The sequence below is a fragment of the Meles meles genome, chromosome X, assembly GCF_922984935.1.
Source record: "Meles meles chromosome X, mMelMel3.1 paternal haplotype, whole genome shotgun sequence".
Taxonomy (NCBI): Eukaryota; Metazoa; Chordata; class Mammalia; order Carnivora; family Mustelidae; genus Meles; species Meles meles.
Window position 1 is genome coordinate 4,336,786 of NC_060087.1, and position 20,151 is coordinate 4,356,936.

Genomic DNA, 20,151 nt, shown 5'->3' on the forward strand with positions numbered 1-20,151 from the left:
ATTTAACTTGCTAAACACCTGCGTGGGCCTCAGCTCTCACCTTGAGAGCAGGAAATAATGAATGCCAGTGAATTAATAATACACCCTCCCAACAGGCAGCCTTCTCATCTAATAAACCCAAGGTGACTTCCAGGACCAAAAATACCCCAGCAGAAAGTAGAAAGGAAGAGAAAGAGAAGGGATGAAAGTCATCCGGGGTTACCGGACCATCCCCAGTTTAACAATGGGACTGAAGCAGGGAGTGAACCCAACGAACACCCAGATCTAGAAAGAGGACGGTGGGTACTTTTTCCGAATGTTGTTCCTGCACCAGGGCTCTGGGAGGTCACCTCTGCGGTGGATTTCAAGTTTGGCTCAGGCACTGAGACGTCAGGTGGGGTGCGGAATGGGAGGGAGACAGGATGAAGCATGTGTTTCAGGGTAGAAAGCTACCCCTGCTTTCTGCAGGGTCCGTCCGAATCAAGTACGGCATCTTGTGCTTCCTATTGGAATTGTACCAGCCTCACCGACGAGAGCGGGTAAGAGGTCGACAAGTGGTAGACAGAGAAGTCATCTTGGGAACTTCTGTAGGGCTCAACTGTCTTTCAATGAGGAGCTCCTGCCGCACTTTCAAGGCAGAAATTTCGGGATTTGGTGATCTTCTGTGAGTATCTCTGACTGCAGAGGATACCTAGTCATTCTGAAAGTCAAATGGGAACACTGCGACTCAACTCGCCATGTAGCGGTCAGGACATAGACGTCTTAGCGTTCTAGGCCACGCCAGCTGCCAAAGTTTGCACTCCCATTTTCTGGGTCCCGCCGTGGAGCACGACTCAAGAATTTCTTAGAACACAGGACAAAAATGCAAGAAGGAAAAGCACTTCAGAGGCCTGGGTAGATAAGAAAGCAAAAAGGCATTTGCATGCCTAATACATGATGGGTGCTCTGGTGTTAAACAATGAAAGATAATCCAGGTCAAATGTGAACTGTTGGGGCGCCTGGGTGGCTCAGTGGGTTAAGCCGCTGCCTTCGGCTCAGGTCATGATCTCAGGGTCCTGGGATCGAGTCCCGCATCGGGCTCTCTGCTCAGCAGGGGGCCTGCTTCCCTCTCTCTCTCTGCCTGCCTCTCTGCCTACTTGTGACCTCTTTCTGTCAAGTAAATAAATAAAATCTTTAAAAAAAAATGTGAACTGTTTGGACAAATCCTTAGCTAGATTAACTAAGAAGAAATAAGAGAAGGTTCAAATAACTAAGATCAGGCATGAAAAAGAGGGAACATTAAAACCAGTGCCACAGAAATTTAAAAAAAAAAAGGATTTAGGAGAATAGTATAAAAAAGGGTATGCCAAGAAATTAGATAGGGGCCCCTGGGTGGCTCCGTGGGTTAAGCCTCTGCCTTCGGCTCAGGTCATGATCTCAGGGTCCTGGGATTGAGCCCCGCATCGGGCTCTCTGCTCAGCAGGGAGCCTGCTTCCCCCTCTCTCTCTCTGCCTGCCTCTCTGCCTACTTGTGATCTCTGTCTGTCAAGTAAATAAATAAAATCTTTAAAAAAAAAAAAAAGAAAAAGAAATTAGATAATCAAGACATGGATAAACTCCGAGAAACATATGCCCCCGTATGAAGATCGAATTAAGAAACAGAGAGCCTGACTGGATATGAAATACTAAGGACATGTGTTCAGCAATCAGAAACCTCCCAACAAAGAAAAAGCCATCACCAATGAAGCCTACCGCACAACCAAAGAGGAATTAACACCAATACTGCGCAGACGCTTCCAAAAATTTGAAGAGGAAGGTATGTTTGCTCATTCTGTGAGGCTGACATTACCCTCATATGAACAGCTGACAAAAACACTAGAAGGAAACTGACAGCTATCATGAATATTGATGCAGAAACACTCGATAAAATGCTGGCATACTGATTTCGGCAGCACCAGGATCATACACCGTCACCAAACGGAAGTTACTCCTGGAATGCACAGACAGACAAACAGAACACACAAAGACCCACGTGATACACATCAGCTAAATGAAGGACAAAAACGACATCCCCTGACATGGAAAAAGCAACAGACAAAACTCAACACCTTCTCAAGATAGTTAACTGACAAGCTGGGAAAAAGAAAGCAGGGAGAATGAAGCTGCGTCAACATAACAAAGTCTGCAGGTGAAAAGCCCATAGCTCACACCATCCTCAACAGAAAAAGGTGGGAAGTGCTTCCTCGTAGCTCAGGAACAAGGGAACAGTTCTGCGCATCCTACTGGAAGACCTAGCCAGAGCAATTAGGCAAGAACGACAAGTAAGAGGCATCCGGGATGTAAATGAAGACGTGAAGTGCTCCCTGCTCGCTGATGACGATGACCTTACACGTAAAAACCCTGAAGGTTCCAAACACACCAAGACTGTTAGAACTGAAAACAAATTCAGCAACACTTCAGGACACAAAAATCAGCACGCAGAAATCGGTTGCATTTCTGTATAGTGACAGTGAACAATCCAAAAAGAAAGTTAAAACAATTTATAATACATCAAAAATGAACACACAGGACGGTGAAGGCCTTGTACACGGAAGCTACAAGTCACTGCTGAGAGTCATTTAAACACATGATACGAGTAAATGGAAAACATGCCCATGTTCATGAACCGGGAAGTCTGACACCGTTAGAATGTCCGCGCTACCCAAAGCGATAGATACGCAGATTCAAAGCAATCCTTACCAAAATCCCATGGGCGGTTTTTTTGCATCAATTCAGAAATTCATCCTAAAATGTATGCGGACCCTCAAGGGACTCTGAACAGCCATAAAAACAGCAGAAAGGAATACTAGAGGTTGGACGTCTTGAACTCCTTGAAGACACACTGCAGAGCTACAGGAATGCAAACAACGTGGTCCTGGTATGAAGACGAACAGAACGGGACGGAAAGCCCGGAAATGAACCTTCCCATACACGGTGGAAGGATCTTCAACGAAGATGCCGAGACCACTCCAGCGGGAAAGGACAGCCTCTTCGACAAAGTCCCACCCAAGTGGGACAGCTGGGTATCCACGGGCCAAAGAATGACGTTCAGCCCTTACAGGGCACCCAAAGATGAACCTGAAGTTAACGAAACACCCAAAACTGTCCCATTCCTAGAAGAAAACAGGGGGACAGCTTTATGAAAACGGACTTTGTGATGATGTCTTGGATCCGACGCCAAGAGCACAGGCAAGGAGAGCAAACACAGACAAAAGGGACTACGTCCAACCTAAGAAATTCTGCCCATCAAGAGGGTGAAAAGGTAACCCATGAAACAGGAAGAAAAAAATCTGCACACCACGTATCTCATAACGGGTCTATCCAGAACTTCACAACAGCCTATCTACAACTAACTTAACAACAACCAAAACTTAACCCTATTTTAAAAATGGGCAAAGGACTTAAAGAGATATTTCTCCCAAGGAAATACAGAAACAGCCAAAAGCAAGTGGACTGATGCTCCGCATCATTTATCATTCGAGAAACGCGCGTCAAAACGACCATGAGTTGTTGCTTCACTCACCTTAGAATGGGTACTAAGGACAACCACAGGCCCACAGAAAATCATTAAGTGTCAGTGAAAACGCAGAGAAACTGGAACACCTGTGGACGGGGAGAGAGAAAGCCATACGGTGCTGCCGGCGTGGAAAACATTACGTTGGCTCCTCACGAGACAGAAAACAGAACCTCTGCGTACAGCAAGACGCCCTCTTCGGGGCCCAGAAGCAGGGAAGCCGACTGCGAGGGCTCAGAAGCGTATCTGCATTCCCAGGCTCACGGGAGCCCAGACGAGGGAATGACTCCAGTGAGCTTCAGCAGACGAAGGGACAAACAGCGTGTCTAGCGACACAACGGGAAATAAAGGGAGATCATCGTGTCTCGTGCTGCGACATGAGAGGGCCTTGAGGACACAACGCCACGTTCCAAAGCCAGTCAGGACAGGACAAACCCGGGAGGGACCCCCCCTCGCCCCATATGAGGTTCCTGGAACAGTGCAGTTCACACGGACAGGATGTGGACTCGTGGTGCCAGAGGGAGGCCCAACGGGGAGTCCGTGGTGGATGGGGACAGAGTCTCTGTTTTGCAAGACGAAGACGGTTTAGAAATGGATGGTGGGGACCGTCACCCTTGCAATGGCTAAGTGGACGCGTCAAGGTGCGTGAGACGATAAGTTTTACTGTGTCTGCTTTTAACCATCATTTTAAAAACGAGCTGTACAGGACATGGTCTGAGGGTCCTGGGACGGAGCCCTGGGTCAGGTCGGGCTCCCTGCTCAGGGGGAGCCTGCTTCTCCTTCTCCCTCTGACCTTCCCCTGTCTGTGCACACGCAGTCTCTCTTGCAGATGCATAAATTGAAGAAAAAAATCTTAAGAAAGGAGCTGTGCGGGTGTGTTTGCATCGGGAAGGGTGATCAGGCCATCTGTGTGTGCAAAGGGCGGAAGACGGGAGCCGCGGCGTTGGGCGTGCGTCACAGAGCCTGTACCCACTGACACTCGGCTAGGCCTGGCATCCACGCACAGCCCACATGGTTTCCGAGTCACGGGCACTGGCGTTTGCCGGAGCTTTCCAGGAAATTCTCTACTTCCAGCCTGATCCCTTGTGCACTCTGGGATGGATGGATAAATATTTCTAAAACCACACACGTTTCAGAAACGACTAGGACTCACTTTAACACAACTGCATATCCCAAAGGCACTGCAGTAACGGCAGATTTTTTTTCTCTCTCTCTCCTCACTTTAGGAATTCCAGGATGGAGAATTCACCTGTCTTCCTGAAGATTCCTAAAACCGCCCTCGGTTTTTAAGCATCTTTCGGCCCTGCCATCTAGAACATTCCTGACCTTCTCACTTCTAGCAAGAAACAGCAGACCATTCAGTTCCGAGCGATCGTCAGTTAACAAGCGCCACGAAAAGATGAAAAGTCATCTCTGCTTTCAAAGGAAAACAAGGAGAGAGAGGGGTGAAGCGCTTACAGACATGCTGCAAATGAATTGTGCTCTAACTGTAAAAATAAAAAAAAACAAAAAAAGAAAAGAAAAAAGTTAAGCTTCTTCGGGGAGACTCAGCGACTGGCTCATCACACATGGGCTGAAGTTTCAGCGGTCGCTGAGATAATTCTGTCCCTGATTCTGAACAGGAAGAGGCAAAACCACCTACTAGATCCCGAAGCAACGCCCCCACGGATACGCTGTTTAGAGAACACCGGGACAAACACGGTTCGAATGATTTTGGATCTCGGGACGCAGGGAAAGGAACGCGTATTACTTCAAAAAGCTCAGATGGAATCACAGCATAGGGTCAGCCAGACCGTCTCTGGGGTGGCTGGGAGCCTCACACAAGACGAGATCTTGCTGAGACGGGATCGAGACAAAAGACGACACAAAGCCAGCGCGTTAACGGGCGCTGGCCCTTTGCCGTGATTTTGAACAAGGCCGCGGAAGCTCCCGAGTACAATCCCGTTGGCGGGAGGGCACGGTACCTGGCATCAGACCCGCGGTGGGGAACACTTCTTTCAGCTTTGTCTGGCTTTCTTCCACCAGCTCCTCTTTGGACATGGGGAGCTGCAGGACGTCGATGATGATCTGGGCTGCCTCCAGCGCCTTCTTTCCCATAACAAGGGACTTGACCTCCCAGCTGTATTCCTTCCCGTACCGGCCACATATTTCTTGGAACACCAGGGAATAGAGCCGCTCGGTATCTGCAGGGAGAGAGACACGGCGATGGTTAGGGGGCGTGCTGTGCCAAGGCGGCCCTGTGGCCCGAGAAGCACGGGGGGCTGTGGACATGCTTGCAAAGCCGCAGGCTGTTCGGACAATGCAAACGGAATGCAAACGGGGGCAGATGCTCTGCACAGCAGCAGAAAGTGTAGGACGGAGCTACGCCACAGTCCAGCTGCTTCTGGGTATTCACCTGCAGGAAACAGCAAAGCTCATTCGAACACACACGTGCCATAGGCACAGGGCTCCCGGGTGGCTCAGTCGGTGAAGCATCTGCCTTCCGCTCAGGTCATGATCCCAGGGTCTGGGATCAAGCCCCACATCGGGCTCCTTGCTTGGCGGGGAGACTGCTTCTCCCTCCCCCTCTGCTGCTCCCCCTGCTTGTGCTCTCTCTCTCTCAAATAAATAAATAAAATCTTAGGAAAGAAGCACCTGTGCACCCCATGTTCACTGAGCATTATGGACAACACCAAGATATGGAAGCATCCCCAGTGTTCCTGGACAGACGAACGGATAAGGACAGTGCACAGAAGAAAGCACTGCTTAGAAGAAAGGAAATCGTGCCCTTTTGGACAGCACGGACAGACCTCCACGGTGTTCTGCACAGTCAGAGTGACAGAGAGGTTGTATGATTTTGTTCCCTTGTGAAATCTCAAGGATGGAACCAAGAGAGTAAACAGAGTCTTCAGCACGGAGAACACCGCGGTGGGCACCGGAGGGCAGGGGGGTTGCGGGGAATGGGTGCGGTAGGCCAAGGGACCTGGAGGCTCACACTGCGCGGAGGAAGTCAGTCAGAGGGATGGGGGAACACAGTCAACACTTCGGGACAGCTCTGCGTGCGGCACACAGGCTAACTGGGCTGCCCGTGGGCACTGTTTTGTAACGACAGAAATGCACGATCACGACGACAGAAATGCACGATCACGACGACAGAAGCCTGAAACCAACAGGGTAGTGTGTATCGGTCATACTGGAAAATAGCCGGCGCTCAGCCCACAGGACTGCCCCCAAGGCCGTGGCAATGCCAATTTCAAGCCCTGGCTGTCTCCTGTGACGTGGATGGCAGGTCCCAGGACCCCGTCCTGGGCCCCACGGCTTGGCTACAGTGGCTGCCAGTGGTCAGGAAAGGCTGACTCACTGTCCCCTGGTGTCTCACACAGGGCACGAGCGACGATGCAGGGGCACGTGCGCAGGGAAGACGGGCCGAGGGCGAGCTGCACGGGGCAGGGCGCAGAGTCCTGCGGTCTCTCCGGTGTGCCTTTCTCCCGGCACCTGCACGCCCGTGTCTACCAGCGGGGAAGCTCTCAGGACGCCCGCACTCTTGTGGTTTTCGTGAAGGCTTCACCACGGAGGCAACAGGCATCACCCACCCCACCTGCAGCCCTGCACCCCCGTCCGGAGGACGCGGACAAACAGGAAGCGCCACGGTTCCCAGCACGCCTTGCTCGGCCGGTGCAGGAGCCCACCGGGGAGGGCCTCTGCACAACTCAAGACGGGCCTGTCGCTCACGGAAGGACGAGGGCTTGAGGAGCTCGGTTTCAGGAACCAGGGTCCGACGGCAAACATCACTCACAGCAAGGACGACCCAGGGATGTTATTATCGCTTGGGACTTTTGGACGGCTCGGGGAGCTCTGTGCCAGCAATGGGGAGCCCAGACCAACGTATACGGTTTCTATTATCTCACAAGGCTGTATGTGTCCCCACGAAAGGCCAGTCTGGGTACTGGATCCCAGCTGGAGACTTTGGAGACAGTCAAGCTTCAGCCGCCTCAGGGCGCATCCCGGGGCAGAGCTGGTGGTCAGCGGCAGCATCCGCGCTCGCGCAGCACAGGACAGCCGAGGCGGCACCAGATCGACATCCGTTCACGGTGACGTGCCTCCATGTTTAACACATACACGACGTTAACAGTGACGCGAGCAACCACCAGCGCCGTGAGCCGGGACAGGTCCTCAAGCATTTAGGACAGAAATACGGTTAACAGCAGTGACGCTCGCAGGGCAACCCCACGAGCTCCGATACTCCAAGGGCCAGGACTGAAAATGGTAACATTCGCAGGGCGCGTATCCGCGTCTCGGGGAGGGCTCATGCGCGCTGGCTGTCGCCGTGACGGGCATCCTGCATACGGCATGGGCCCCTGCAGAAAGGTCCGTTCACTGAAAATCCACGTGTGAGGAAAGGTGCCTGAGAAGTGACGAAGGTCTCCGCCAGGCAAGCGTTTCCAGACCGGGGAAGCCACAGGGGGGCCGAGTGTGTGCTGGTGATACTGAGCCTGGGAACGCAGAAAGGCTCTGTCGGGAGGCGTCCCCGGGGCCCTGGCCTCACTGTTGGCTGTGGCAGCAACACAGACGCTCGGGGAGGCCCGGGGGTGACGGACGGGGGCTGATCACACACGGCTTGGAAGACACACAGAATCCGAGTTCCGACGAGTTCAGGACACGGACCGTCCTGCTCTCATTTCCGCAGGAAGGCCGGCATACGGGGCAGGAAGCAACAGAACGGGGCCCGATCTAGACTGACTTTGTATGGTTTTACCAACGACAAGACCACCTCTTCTGCACAGGGACAGCATCTGGACCCGGCGGACAGTGACGTAAAGACGGGGGGGACAGGCAGAGAGAGCAGAGGCCCAGCGTTCACGAGCAAGAAGGAAATCCCATGCGTGATCTCCAAATGCAGGTGCTCATAGCCACATACGTGCTCACGTACTCTGACGTGCTCGCGGGCGTGCGTGCCTATCTGGGATTGCCTGAAGCTGCTCTGGAAGTCGGCAGGCTGTGACCCGCGCTCGGCCGGTGTCACCCAAGACCTCTGTTCCTCCCCGACACCCCGTCTGGGGGCCGCCCGGCACACAGGGCAGCAGCCCCGGGCCCGGCCGTGGATGGCAGGAGGCGTGGCGCTGTCCCCGTGAGCCGTGGCTGTGGCGGGGTCGCCGATGTGTCGGTGTGCATCTCCCCCACGGGGGCCCAGCGATGCCTGCACAGGACAACACGCCTGCACGTGTTGGCTGCTGGCTTGACGGGTGTCACCGTTCTCACGACCCTGTCCCCGGGCCCTGCTCTTCCTCCCATCGCCCCCCGAATGTGTTCTGCCAGGACCTCGCTGCGGCCTCGGTCCCCTGGACCACCTCGGACCCTCTGCTCCGTGGTGGGGCACCAAACACACAGGTCTCAGCCTTCCCACCTGTCAGGCAGTTGGGACGGCTCACACGCCGCCTCTGCACGGGGGGAGGCCTCTTTGGGTCTGATTTGGTTTAGTTGGCACAAAAGATGGTGAGGCTTGGGGCGCCTGGGTGGCTCAGTGGATTAAGCCTCTGTCTTCGGCTTGGGTCACGGTCTCAGGGTCCTGGGATCGAGCCCCGCATTGGGCTGTCTGCTCAGCAGGGAGCCTGCTTCCTCCTCTCTCTCTGCCTGCCTCTCTGCCTACTTGTGATCTCTGTCTGTCAAATAAATGAATAAATAAGATCCTAAAAAATAAAATGCTTTAAGCAGTGTTTATTTAAAGCCTCACGTCAGAACTTTTAATTTAAAAGACACCGGGCCGTGGAATTATCAATGTGCAGGGGACGGTGCAGATGACGTTTCTTCACAATGTGGATCAAGTTCCCCAAACCCTCGGTGAGTACGCGAGGATCTCAACGAGTCATTACCCTCCTCAGATCCAGTGATGCGTGCGCCAGCGCGTGACGACACCCTCACACACTCAGGGGACAGCAGTTTGCGAGGAAACCGTTCCAAAGACCTATCTTTTCATCAGGAGCATGGGGTCCCCACGTTCAGAAGCGAGGGAACGCATCGCAAGCTTTGCAACTCGGATCCACGTTATTTTTCAGCAGCACATCATGGTACCATGTTACCGAGACGAAACTGCCGCCGTCCTTAAGTGTGTTGGAAGAAGGTTCCTTGCAAAGCCCAGTCTCCCTCTGGGCGGGAAGAGGGAGACCACGCACCATCGCAGAGCCGCCGCGGGTACACTGATGACGTAAGCGGGCACAGGAGGGGACCCAACGGGACACAGGACCCGGCAAGCCGGGCAGGGTGGCCGCAAGCCAGGTGTCATCATGGGTGGCACGCTGCCCTCCCAGGTGGGGAAACGGGACAGTGAGGTTTAAAGTCACTGAACCAATGCCAAAGGGCAACCCTGTCCAGTACCTGGACAAAGGCTGCCTGTGCATGGTGACCTTGACGGCCTGCACTATGGTCTCTGAGGTGGAGCTTCTAGAAAGGTACCATCTTCTTCTCATCACGAACCTACCGACATGCTCGCAGCACCATCCCTGGCTCCCAGAGCCTGTCTGCGTCTTACCAGATAAGTACAGAAGGGGGGGGAGGGTGTTTCCCCACGTTTCCCTTGCAGGAAGCTGGACCATACAAGCAGATGCGTCATTCCAGGTTAAAAACAAGCAGTCACACGGTTTCACAGCCAGACTCCTCAATCCACGTGTCGCTGACAAGCGCGTGTCACAAGACCTGATTTCTCGAGGCGCCTGGATGGCTCCGTTGGCTCAGCGTCTGCCTTTGGCTCAAGTCATGATTTCAAGCCCCACATCGGGCTGCTGCCTAGCGGGAAGCCTGCTTCTCTATCTCCTTCTGCCTGCTGCTCCCCCTGCTTGTGCCCTCTATCTCAAGAAAAGGAGAGAAAAGATCCGATTTCTCTGCTCATCTGCATTTTGCTCCCAGAGCAGACCTGAATGAAATGAGGTCTGGGGAAAAAATGTGGACATCAGCAATTGGAAAGCTGAACAGTAAATTCCCAGCTCGACCACTGTTTAGCTGACAGTCTGGTAATGTTTTGAAGCTTCATAACTTGGAGTTTCTGCTCGGGGAGCCAGGGTGCCGAACCGCTCTCAGTCTGTAGGGCTGGGTGTGACCAGACACTCTGACGCCGGCTGCCTGGATGCGTGACCCTGCCCTGCAGCTGAGAAGTCGCTGAAATCTGCCAGCAGGTGCTCAGCCCCCCAGCTGGGCCCTGGGTTACGGGTCTGCAGAATGGGGACAGGGACAGTAATGCGGCCACAACACACCTTCTGAGTGGCCGTGGCCGCGATGTAGCCTAGACTTAGGCCGAGCTCTGAGCACAGCGTCTGGCCCACGATGATGGGGAACCCTTGCTGTGGGGACGCCCGCCTTGTACCTGAGGTGCAGAAGAGAGTTCGGAGACCACAGGACCTGCTTTCTCGCCGCACCGCAGTGCTCCGGAAAGGGCAAACACCTGGTCTGACAAGTCACCGGCCCTCCTGAGACCGTTTCCTTCAAAAAATGAAACACCAACCTGCTAAGTCTTGGCAATGTTTTCACAAAGGCATAGCACTTTTTTGGGCACATGGAACTAGCTTCGTGAACGCCTGGTAACTAACGGCCCGGCCTGGTACAGGACCGGGATCTCTCATTTCCGGTTCCTCAACCCATCAGCTCCTGCAAACAGACGCGTCTTCATTTAGCAGCACAATCAGATCTGGGCTGGCTGGAGGAGGGCTGCCCGTTCGCTGAGTGTGATTCCTGACGCCGTTCTCCATAGGAATAGCTATGGCTTTGCGCCTGGGCCCCGCCCCAGACCCTGGCTCACTGAGAGTCCATGCATCACACAGAAAATGCGCTATAACACAATTTAAAGCCGATAACGGGGAAATCTAAACAGAACCGGCTCCTTCAAAGCACGACAAAGCAATGGAATGCTTCTGTCTGGAATGATATTATCTCCAAAAGAGTCGTGCTTTTGTTATTTCCAAAGACAATGGGGGACCAAACGCCAGTGTTTGGTGGGACAGACAGGTTAGGTTGCGGAAGAGACGTTTTCACACGGGAGAGCCCACGTTGAGTGAAAATCGAATGGTCGCAATGGGACAGAGGAGAAGACGGGGCTGGATGACGGCACTGTCTCACTCACAGGTGCAGCAGGGTTCTCCAAGGGGGTGAACACTGCCTATTTTAATGTGAAACAGCTCCCAGCCCAGACTGCCGTTTGGTAAACGTGGGGGGGTCATTTTTCTAAGCTGCTTCGAGAGCACGTAGTAGGTGACTGGTAACTGCTGAACACATAGTTCTTTTTTTCTTTTTTAAAAGATTTTATTTATTTCTCAGACAGAGAGCAGGAGAAGCTCAGAAGAAGAGGGAGACGCCGGCTCCCCGCTGAGCAAGGGTCCCAGCACTGCAGAGATCACGACCTGAGCCAGAGGCAGGCACCTATCAGACGGAGCCCCACAGGCATCCCTGAACTGACGTGTATTTACTGACCAGGGGTTCCGTATCCTCGGGGAACGGAATCAGCTCCCCGAAGATCCTGGACCACTGGTTTCTGATTCTCCGCACTGATCCCCAAAGTGAGTCCCCCGGAAGCTGCCTCAGGAATGCACATTCCGGCTCCTTCCGCAGATCTGCAGACTCGGAATCTGGGGTGGGGCCCTGCCCTGTGCCTTTTATCGAGCGCCCCGGGGCCATGGGTGTGTGCTAAAGCTGAAAACCAGTTAGCAAACAGGACGTGTTTGCTGAAGTCCCGAGCTTTGTAAAGTCAGTGATTTTAAAAAGGTATCAACGCTAAGAAGAGCTCATTTTCAATGATGACATACAGATTTGAGTAGACAGTAAGGGGGAAAAAACACCTATGACATTCCTCCCCATGTTGACATCTCTTTCCTTCTTTTGCCTCCAAAGGATATTTATGTTAATACATTTTTTGTGGAAGATACATTCTTTAAAGAAACGCTGAATGTGCCCCATTCTTTCTGAAGCTAACGCCAGCAAACGACTTCCATTCCTGGAGTTGTCGGTTATGCGTGCAGTGAAGCGGGTGCCCCTGGGCCAGGGTTCTGTTCTGCACAGCAGGGTTACCCACAGCAAGGGCGTGCCTCCTTTAGAGCAACACGGAACTCCCCACGCTTTCCTTTAAAGAATAAAGGACAGACGGCTTCCTGGGACATGCCATATCGAAAGAATGAGCTCAACGGCTCCTTTTTCTCTTACTGGGAAATCAGGAGGACAACCTGCGGCCCTGGGAGCAGCGAACCCAAAGTCAGAGCTGCCCTGGCAGCCCTGATGTGAGGACAGCGACTCAAGTTCTCACATGCGCCATCTGCACAGTCTAGGGCGGGATTTGATTCCCCCCCGCCAACGCACTCCAGCTGCAGGAGGGACATCATCGCCAACGGGGAGTCCTTTTCCAAAACTGGACTGCAGGGCCAGTCACCCAGCTCTGTGAACACCGGAGCTCTGAAGGTCATGGGCCTGGAAGGCCGGTGACTCACGGGAGACCGCAGCAGGCCTCTGAATGCTCTCCGTCTGATATCTCCATGGCCTGGGGCTGTTCTTCACTTCTTAAGGCAGCCAAGCTTGCAATCCCTAGCACCCTCAAGGCAAAAGCTGTTTTGTCAGGTTACTGCAGGCAACAGGAGCAAGCGCTCCTCCTGCTGCTTCCAGCACACAGCCGGCAGCCCAGATCCTCCTGGCTCCCTGGGCCTCCCGCGGGCGCAGGCTGGCCTCCCTCTGTCGACTGACCTGTCTGGCCGCTGTGACACGCCAAGGCCAAGGCAAGCCATGTCCGCATCCGGACGGGAGGAGCACGTCTGCTAGGAGCCGCGGTCAGCCCGGGAGTGGTAGGAAGGCCGCACAGCACAGCTGGGAAGGGCAGGGGGAGCGTGAAAACGTTCCGGTGGGGGCCTAGCAAGGGAAGAAATGAGGCACGGCCTGAGTGTCCAGTCCTAAATTACTAGAGGAAGTGTGGAAGTCCGCGAGGGGCCCTCGTGCAGGGGCTCTGATTCCGGGCCTGGCGGAAGGAGCTCGGTGGATGGAAGGCTGTGGGGACCTGACGGTGGCTATAGGGTCGGACTGGGGGAGCGGGAAGGGTGTCTCTCGAAGCAGGGCCTGCTGTGGGACACTCTGGGGAGCACACCGGGGGGCGGGGGGTGTTCCTGCACGGACAGCCGGTAGCACAGAGGACTGAGCAGGTGACGAGCCGAGCCTGCTGCAGAGGATACGCTCTGGCCTAGGGATGGGCTTGGGGCTGAAGGTCACAGCTGTGCCGGTCTCCGGTGTCCCAGGCACAGTGCGCACAAGGAGGCTCTTGTGCGTGGGGAGCCGAGAGCGGCCTGATGATGCACTGTCGCTCAGCTTCCCAAAGGCTGCTGTCCCCTGCTTCTGGACCATGACCCGAGATGGGGACGCACCAGCATACAACCCCCGAGGGCAGGGGTCTCCATCTGACCACGGACGCCACCTGCGGAGCCGTGAAGGGGCACAGAGTGTGCAGTTGCCCCAGACGTTCAGGATCCATCACAGGAAACCATCCCTGAGCCCGTCGAAAATCAGGGACCACAGGCCCTCTGCGGATGCTCCCAGCTGGTTCCCACGTCTGCCTGGGCCCCCAGCGGTCCATGAGCAAACCCGCATCATATCCCCAAGCAGGCGGTGGGATCCCACTTGGCACCTGGCGTCATTCACCCCCTTGCCCCAATACGCCTCCGTCTCCACCCAGGAACCCGTTTGCCTGCATGCTCTGAGCCCTGCTGTGCTCTCCGCCGCTCAGGAGGGAAGAGCCCCCGTGCCACCTGCGCACCAAAAAGCCCCTGCGTGGGGATGAGGAGCTGTGTAGGAGGAGGCCCCGCCACAGCCGGGCGTCATGGCCGGGGTTTAAAGAGTGGGTGCACCGCTGTGGGCACGGACACAGCCACGTTTGCGTCTGACCCTCTGCGTGTGCCCCAGGCCCGCCGGCGAACCCCGTCTGTTGATTTTCCCTCGTCCTGCGAAGGATCACAAGGATTCTGTGCTAAGAAGGGTGGTTTGGCAGAAACGCTTCAGAGCCTTAGCGGAGTGAAGCTGCGTCCAAACGGAAGCCAGAGATAATATGTTACGGGGAAAGCAGGTCCCCACCCCACCCCCCTCCGCCCAGCCAACAACCAACCACCAGAAAGCTTTCCAGGAATCTGGCGCAGTTGGAAAGCCATGAGCAGAAACCCTGTTCGTACAGGACTCCAGCCGATCTTCACCCAGATCTCCTTCCAGTAAAAAGCAGCAGGCGCTATGAGCCACCACAAACAATTAAGCTACCTGGATATTTAATCGTACTGTCTGCTCATTTCGCTTACTTATTAGGGATCCAAAAACCTCACGGCTCTCCCGTGCTAAACACGTATTTTTTACGGTTAGGATACTGAAAAAAGGAGAGAAAACCTATGATGGTATAAACTAGAACCTAGTGCAATGTAAAGTTGATTTTCCCCCAGAAGTCAAACTTCAGACCAAGTTTCAGAACAGAGCACCGAGGTCCCTCTGGAAGAAATATTTAGAAATCGGTAACCCCATGTGTCACGGAAGTAAATAGGACACGCACCACAAAGCAGAAGCCTGTATGAACAAGCTTAACAACCAGCCACCAATCCTGGGGACACAGCCACGGCACATGCCTGAAAGACGATCCATTCGGATATTTATTGGCCACCTATTGTGTGACAGGCCCTGAGAAAGACCTGATAATTGAGGCTGAAATGGGTGTTGCTGCCAGTGACATAAATATGCGATGTCGGAACCAAACGGCTCCCTCATGTTTGTATGGAAAAGTAAACAAAGGAGCAAACGCAGGAGCAAACCTACAAAGGTGTGACAAACTGCAGAAAGAATGACTGATAAAATGTCGATACATCAATGCGAGTATTTCTCAAGACCTACTGAAACGTCGCCACCGTCGGCTAACCCCAGCGTGCGTGCTGGTGGCCCAGAAAGGTCCCGTTGGACGTGCACGCAGGAGTCAGGCACGGAGGGAGGGTGGGTTGGGACACGCACTTCCTCGCAGTACGGGAGAAATAAGACGGTGAGCGCGTGCAAGGAAGGGAAGGACCCTCATGGGTTCCCCAGCGAACACAGCACGCTCGTTCCTGCGGGGGCACTCAGGGGCTTTCTGCCACGGCCACCGACTCTCCGTGAGCTTCATACACACGGGAGAGAGACGCACACACTGACTCTGTGCTAGCTACGAAACCTTTCCAAGGAGCCTGCCCGTAAAAGGTACTGCTTCCTTGTGTGTGGGGATGTAAACGACGGAAATGCACAATTAACAAGCAGGAAATGATGAGTCACAGTATTATTTGCTTCAAACGGGAAGCCTGCTCGCTCTAGCAGGCTTACAGCAAAGTATTTAAGTATTTGATGCATCGCCTCCCACGGTGCTCTCAGTTTTGAACTGTAAAGGAGTAATAATAAAGGCGATGGCTTGCAATAAGGAGCAGTAATAATAATAACAAGGTGAGTCATCCTTCGTAAAGTAAAACCTGCGGTCGGCGTATGGCGTGACTCACTGGCATGATCAATTACTCCACTTAGTAGGTATCGGTATTGGTCTAAGGACTTTGTTTTTTTTTCTGGTAATCCGTACTCAATTTCTAAAACTCATTAGAAAAGAAAAAGATTAATTTATTTTGGAGAAACTGTGAACAGAGAGGCAAAGAGAGAGAACGGGACTTTCCACTGGACATGGAGCCCGACGTGGGGCTCAATTTCATGACCCGAGACCACGACCTGAGCCAAAACCAAGAATTGGACCCTTAACCCACTGAGCACCCAGGCGCCCTTGCAAGTCATCTAAAACATGAGCTGGTCGCAAAAATGTTGCTGAATCACACATACATGTACAGAAACATACCTGTGTAATGGTTCTTAGGATCACAGATGTAAATATAAAACCAAAACTCCAAAACTTGTAGAAGAGGGGCACCTGGGTGGCTCCGTAGGTTAAGCCCCTGCCTTTGGCTCAGGTCATGATCCCGGGGTCCTGGGATCCAGCACCGCATCGGGCTCTCTGCTCGGCAGGAAGCCTGCATCCCCCCCCCCCCCCGCCTGCCTCTCTGCCTACTTGTGATCTGTCTGCCAAATGAATAAATAAAATCTTTAAAAAAATTTTGTAGAAGAAAACACGGCATCTTGGGAATCTTGGGTTATATAAACATTCATACACAGACCACAAAAAGGAGGGGTCGTAGGAGAACACACGTATAAAGGGGCTTTCATCAAAATTAAAAGACACCAGTAAGAAAACAAAAGGCAAGCCACAGGTAGAATAAAAATCTTTACAACACACACACACACACACACACACACACACACACACACACACACTTTCACGCACGGATCTTGCATCTAGAATATATTAAGAACCTAATGTTACCACTCAAGGATGAGACAAAAACAACCTGCCATTGACAGAAAAACAGCTCCCCCCACAACGTCTACAACCTAATCCCCAGAACCTCGGACTGTCGTACCTCACAAGGCGAAAAGGAAGTCGCACGTGATCAGGTTAAGTGTCTGGAGGTGGGGGATGGTCCTCGATTATGCAGCCGGTACAACGTCATCATCAAGGGTCTTTACAGACGAAAGCAGGTGGGTCAGAGTCAGAGGAGGTCCGCGCACAAACACAGGGGCTGGGAGGGGGAGGGAGGACCACAACGCAAGGAATGCGGGCGACCTCTTGAAGCCGGAAAGGCAAGAAAACAGTGTCCTGCAGCCCGTCCAGAAGGAACACAGCTCTGTCAGCATCTACACTGTAACCCAGCAAGCTGACGTCCTTCTGGCCTCCAGAATGGCACCATAATAAATCTGCTGTGTCAAGCCACGAGCCACGAAGCCGTCTGTGATCATTTGTGATAGCTCTGATAAGAAGCTAATACACGACCCAGCAGAGGAACCAGGGGGGGTAAACGGCCCCACAGCCTCTGCAACACCGACCGAACAAGCAGCAGCAGTAAAAGGGAAAACACAACCTATCACAACACGCAGTAACACATATGAGTTTAAGTCAATTACGGGCAAGGAAAGACGTCAGGGAAGTTCTCAGAAGAGCCAAACCATCCACAGTGGGAGAAGCAGACCAGCAGCTACGTTGGCATGGGATGAAGACACGGACGGGCTGCGGAGGGGCATGGAGCCTCAGGAGTTGTGGGAACGTTCTTGCCTCGAGTGTGCAAGTGGAATCACGCTAAAACGATCTCACTGTGCACGTTAACCTACCCTGGAAGGCGAGCCCAATTCCAGTTTCCTGGGACTTGACTTTCCTTCATAAAAGGTCATTTCTGTGTGTCGCAAGAAGACATTTGCTGACTGCATCCAAACTGTCTGGTTCTGTCCTCCAAACAGGGGCAGTTTTACATGAAACTGAGCCCTCCAGGACTGAAGACAACCGAAAGCAAAAACCACCCAACATGTCAACCCTGCCCTTCCCATGGGTTTCAGAGCAGCCATCAGGGTATGGCCATCACAGGACAGGACGGATGAATTAAGATCTCCCTCAAGTACAACAGACATTGAGAGCAAAATTCTGTGGAGTTATACTTAAAACTACAAATTCTAACTAAATTTCTGACTTGGTCTATACCGATGAAAATAAGCTTCATAGTCCAAAGAGTCAAGAAAATCAAGGAATATTGTCTGTACTTTGCCTATTTGAGTTTTTCCAAATTTACCAATTGGGTATCATCACCATTTACAGTACAAGGTCAAAATGGGTAAGTGAGGCACGGTGTGGTCCTGCTGCTGACGAATACTGTCCCTGCGGTCAGCCCACGACAATCAGGACGAGAACGTGGGGACAAAGAACAACTTCCATGAACATGGTCCTCAGTCCACCAGAAAAGACACCTGTCTGTTAGAAACCATGACATTTGTTCCCAAGGACAAAAGACTTAGCAGTGTTGCCGGGATTGAAGGGTAAGATGAGCTTTCCGTAGGGAAATCCCAGGTGTCCCGGGACCCCTGTCAGGTCAGGTGTCCCCGGACCCCTGTCAGGTCAGGTGTCCCCGGCAAGCCACGGGGTGCAGCCAAGCAGCCTTCCACCTACGCCCATGATCACACAGAGTACGTCTCATGGAAGCCACTGGATGGATGACCCCATCCCCTTTTCTTAAAATGGGTAAGCAACAGACAAGTAAGATGATCCATTCCGGGCATGCGGGCCACCCTCCTTCAGTGCCTTCTGCTTCCGCGCGCCTAGCGTGCCGCTCTGCTCCCCCTCCTGCCCCAGGGAGGCCATCATGTGCTGGGGAACGTGAGGTGTTGGCATCGGCCGGCTGTGGACGCAGCCAACGGCGGGGAGAAGGGGAGGCTGGAGACAGAGGGGCAAAGAGCAGACAGGGCGGCACTTCCCTCCAGGACAGCATGTCCCGGGCTTGGAGAACTGCCCCGTCAGAGACAAGCATCTTCTGAAATGGGGGGATATTCAGGGAAATCACTGTGGGATTGGGTGGTGATAATGAAGCGTTTTTCCGGTTAAAAACCTCCCAAACTCAGCTCAGACTCACGTCACCAGGGGCAGACTGTGTTCCGATGCTTAATGAGACGTCACGGATCCCCACATGCTGAGGCCACTTGGGAATCAAGAAAATGAGACGCATGAACGGACGGACCAATCTGTAAAAACGAGACCCGGAGACTGAGTTTCAGCGACGTTGCCCGGCTGGGTGGGCTGTCTGGCCCGGAAGTGCGCTGGCAGGCCCACCCCGTCCGCGGTCAACACGCGGCCTCGGGACGCAGCCTCAGCTCCGGGCAGGGGCGTCCCGCTGGGCTTCTCTGGGCGACCCGGCAGCATCTGCTTCCCCTGGGAGCTCGAGGGGAAAGGCAGACTCTGGGATCTACCAGACCCACCGAGTCAGAGAGCCCGGGGCCCTGGGGGCCCTAACAAGCCCTCTGACGCCTGCGCAAGTCTGAGCGCCGCAGGGCTACGCGTCATCAGAGTTCACGCCGTGACGCGACACAGAAGCATCGGCACAAGAGGGGCGGTAACGGATGGCACTTCCCCGACTGAGTGGTGCTGGAATGTGTGACCGTGGCCTGTGACATGCCCTAGGAGCACGCCGCAGCCAGCTCTCAGACAGGCAGCCTGATGCCGACACGGCACACCGACCGTACAGGAGGCACAGGAAGGGTCACGTACCTCCCTGCCTTCCTCACTGTGCTTCCCGGGCTCCACACACCTGCTCTCCCACAACAGCGGATGTCTGTAAGCATCTGGATTCTCCCATGGGCTGGAAAGGTCCGTGTGCTTAACCCCACACGTCCTCCGTGGGCAAACCCAATGGGCTCTAGGATTCACGTTAATTGCCGGCACCCGGATTCTCCCATGGGCTGGAAAGGTTTGTCTCCTTAAGCCCGCACGTCCTCCGTGTGCCAGCCGAATGGGCTGTTGGATTCACATTATTTGTTGGCACCAGGTTCGTCTCCTTGACCCCACACGTCTTCTGTGTGCAAACTCAGGTTCCAGGTCTCACGTTTGCCCTGTTTCGTTCTCTGTTGTTGGAAAGACTAATGTAGAAGTTGGGCGCAGCGATATTTTGCTGCGGTGCCCCTGAATCCAGTTATTCAGCTGAGGGAATGAAGGGACAGTGTCGCCAGACTCTGGCAGCGAGTAAGCAGTCACCCACGGGTGAGTTCTCCCCCAAGATTGCTCTTAAGCCTGGAGCAGCGCTC

At 53.7% G+C, this 20,151-nt stretch overlaps 1 protein-coding gene across 4 annotated transcripts in view; it reads right to left on the reverse strand.

Moving 5' to 3' along the window:
- The window catches only part of LOC123935478 (pseudouridine 5'-phosphatase), a 74,910-nt gene that overhangs the window by 35,299 nt on the left and 19,460 nt on the right, over positions 1 to 20,151 (reverse strand). For 2 of the 4 annotated variants that reach the window (XM_045996304.1, XM_045996306.1), the window contains exons 2-3: positions 13,201 to 13,362; positions 5,475 to 5,693 (exon numbers count right to left, since the gene is read on the reverse strand). In XM_045996304.1, coding sequence (XP_045852260.1) covers positions 5,475 to 5,693; positions 13,201 to 13,362 — 381 coding nt within the window. Of the gene's footprint in view, positions 1 to 5,474; positions 5,694 to 13,200; positions 13,363 to 16,336; positions 16,439 to 20,151 lie in introns of those variants that run through there. The other 2 variants (XM_045996307.1, XM_045996305.1) reach the window with 2 other exon arrangements.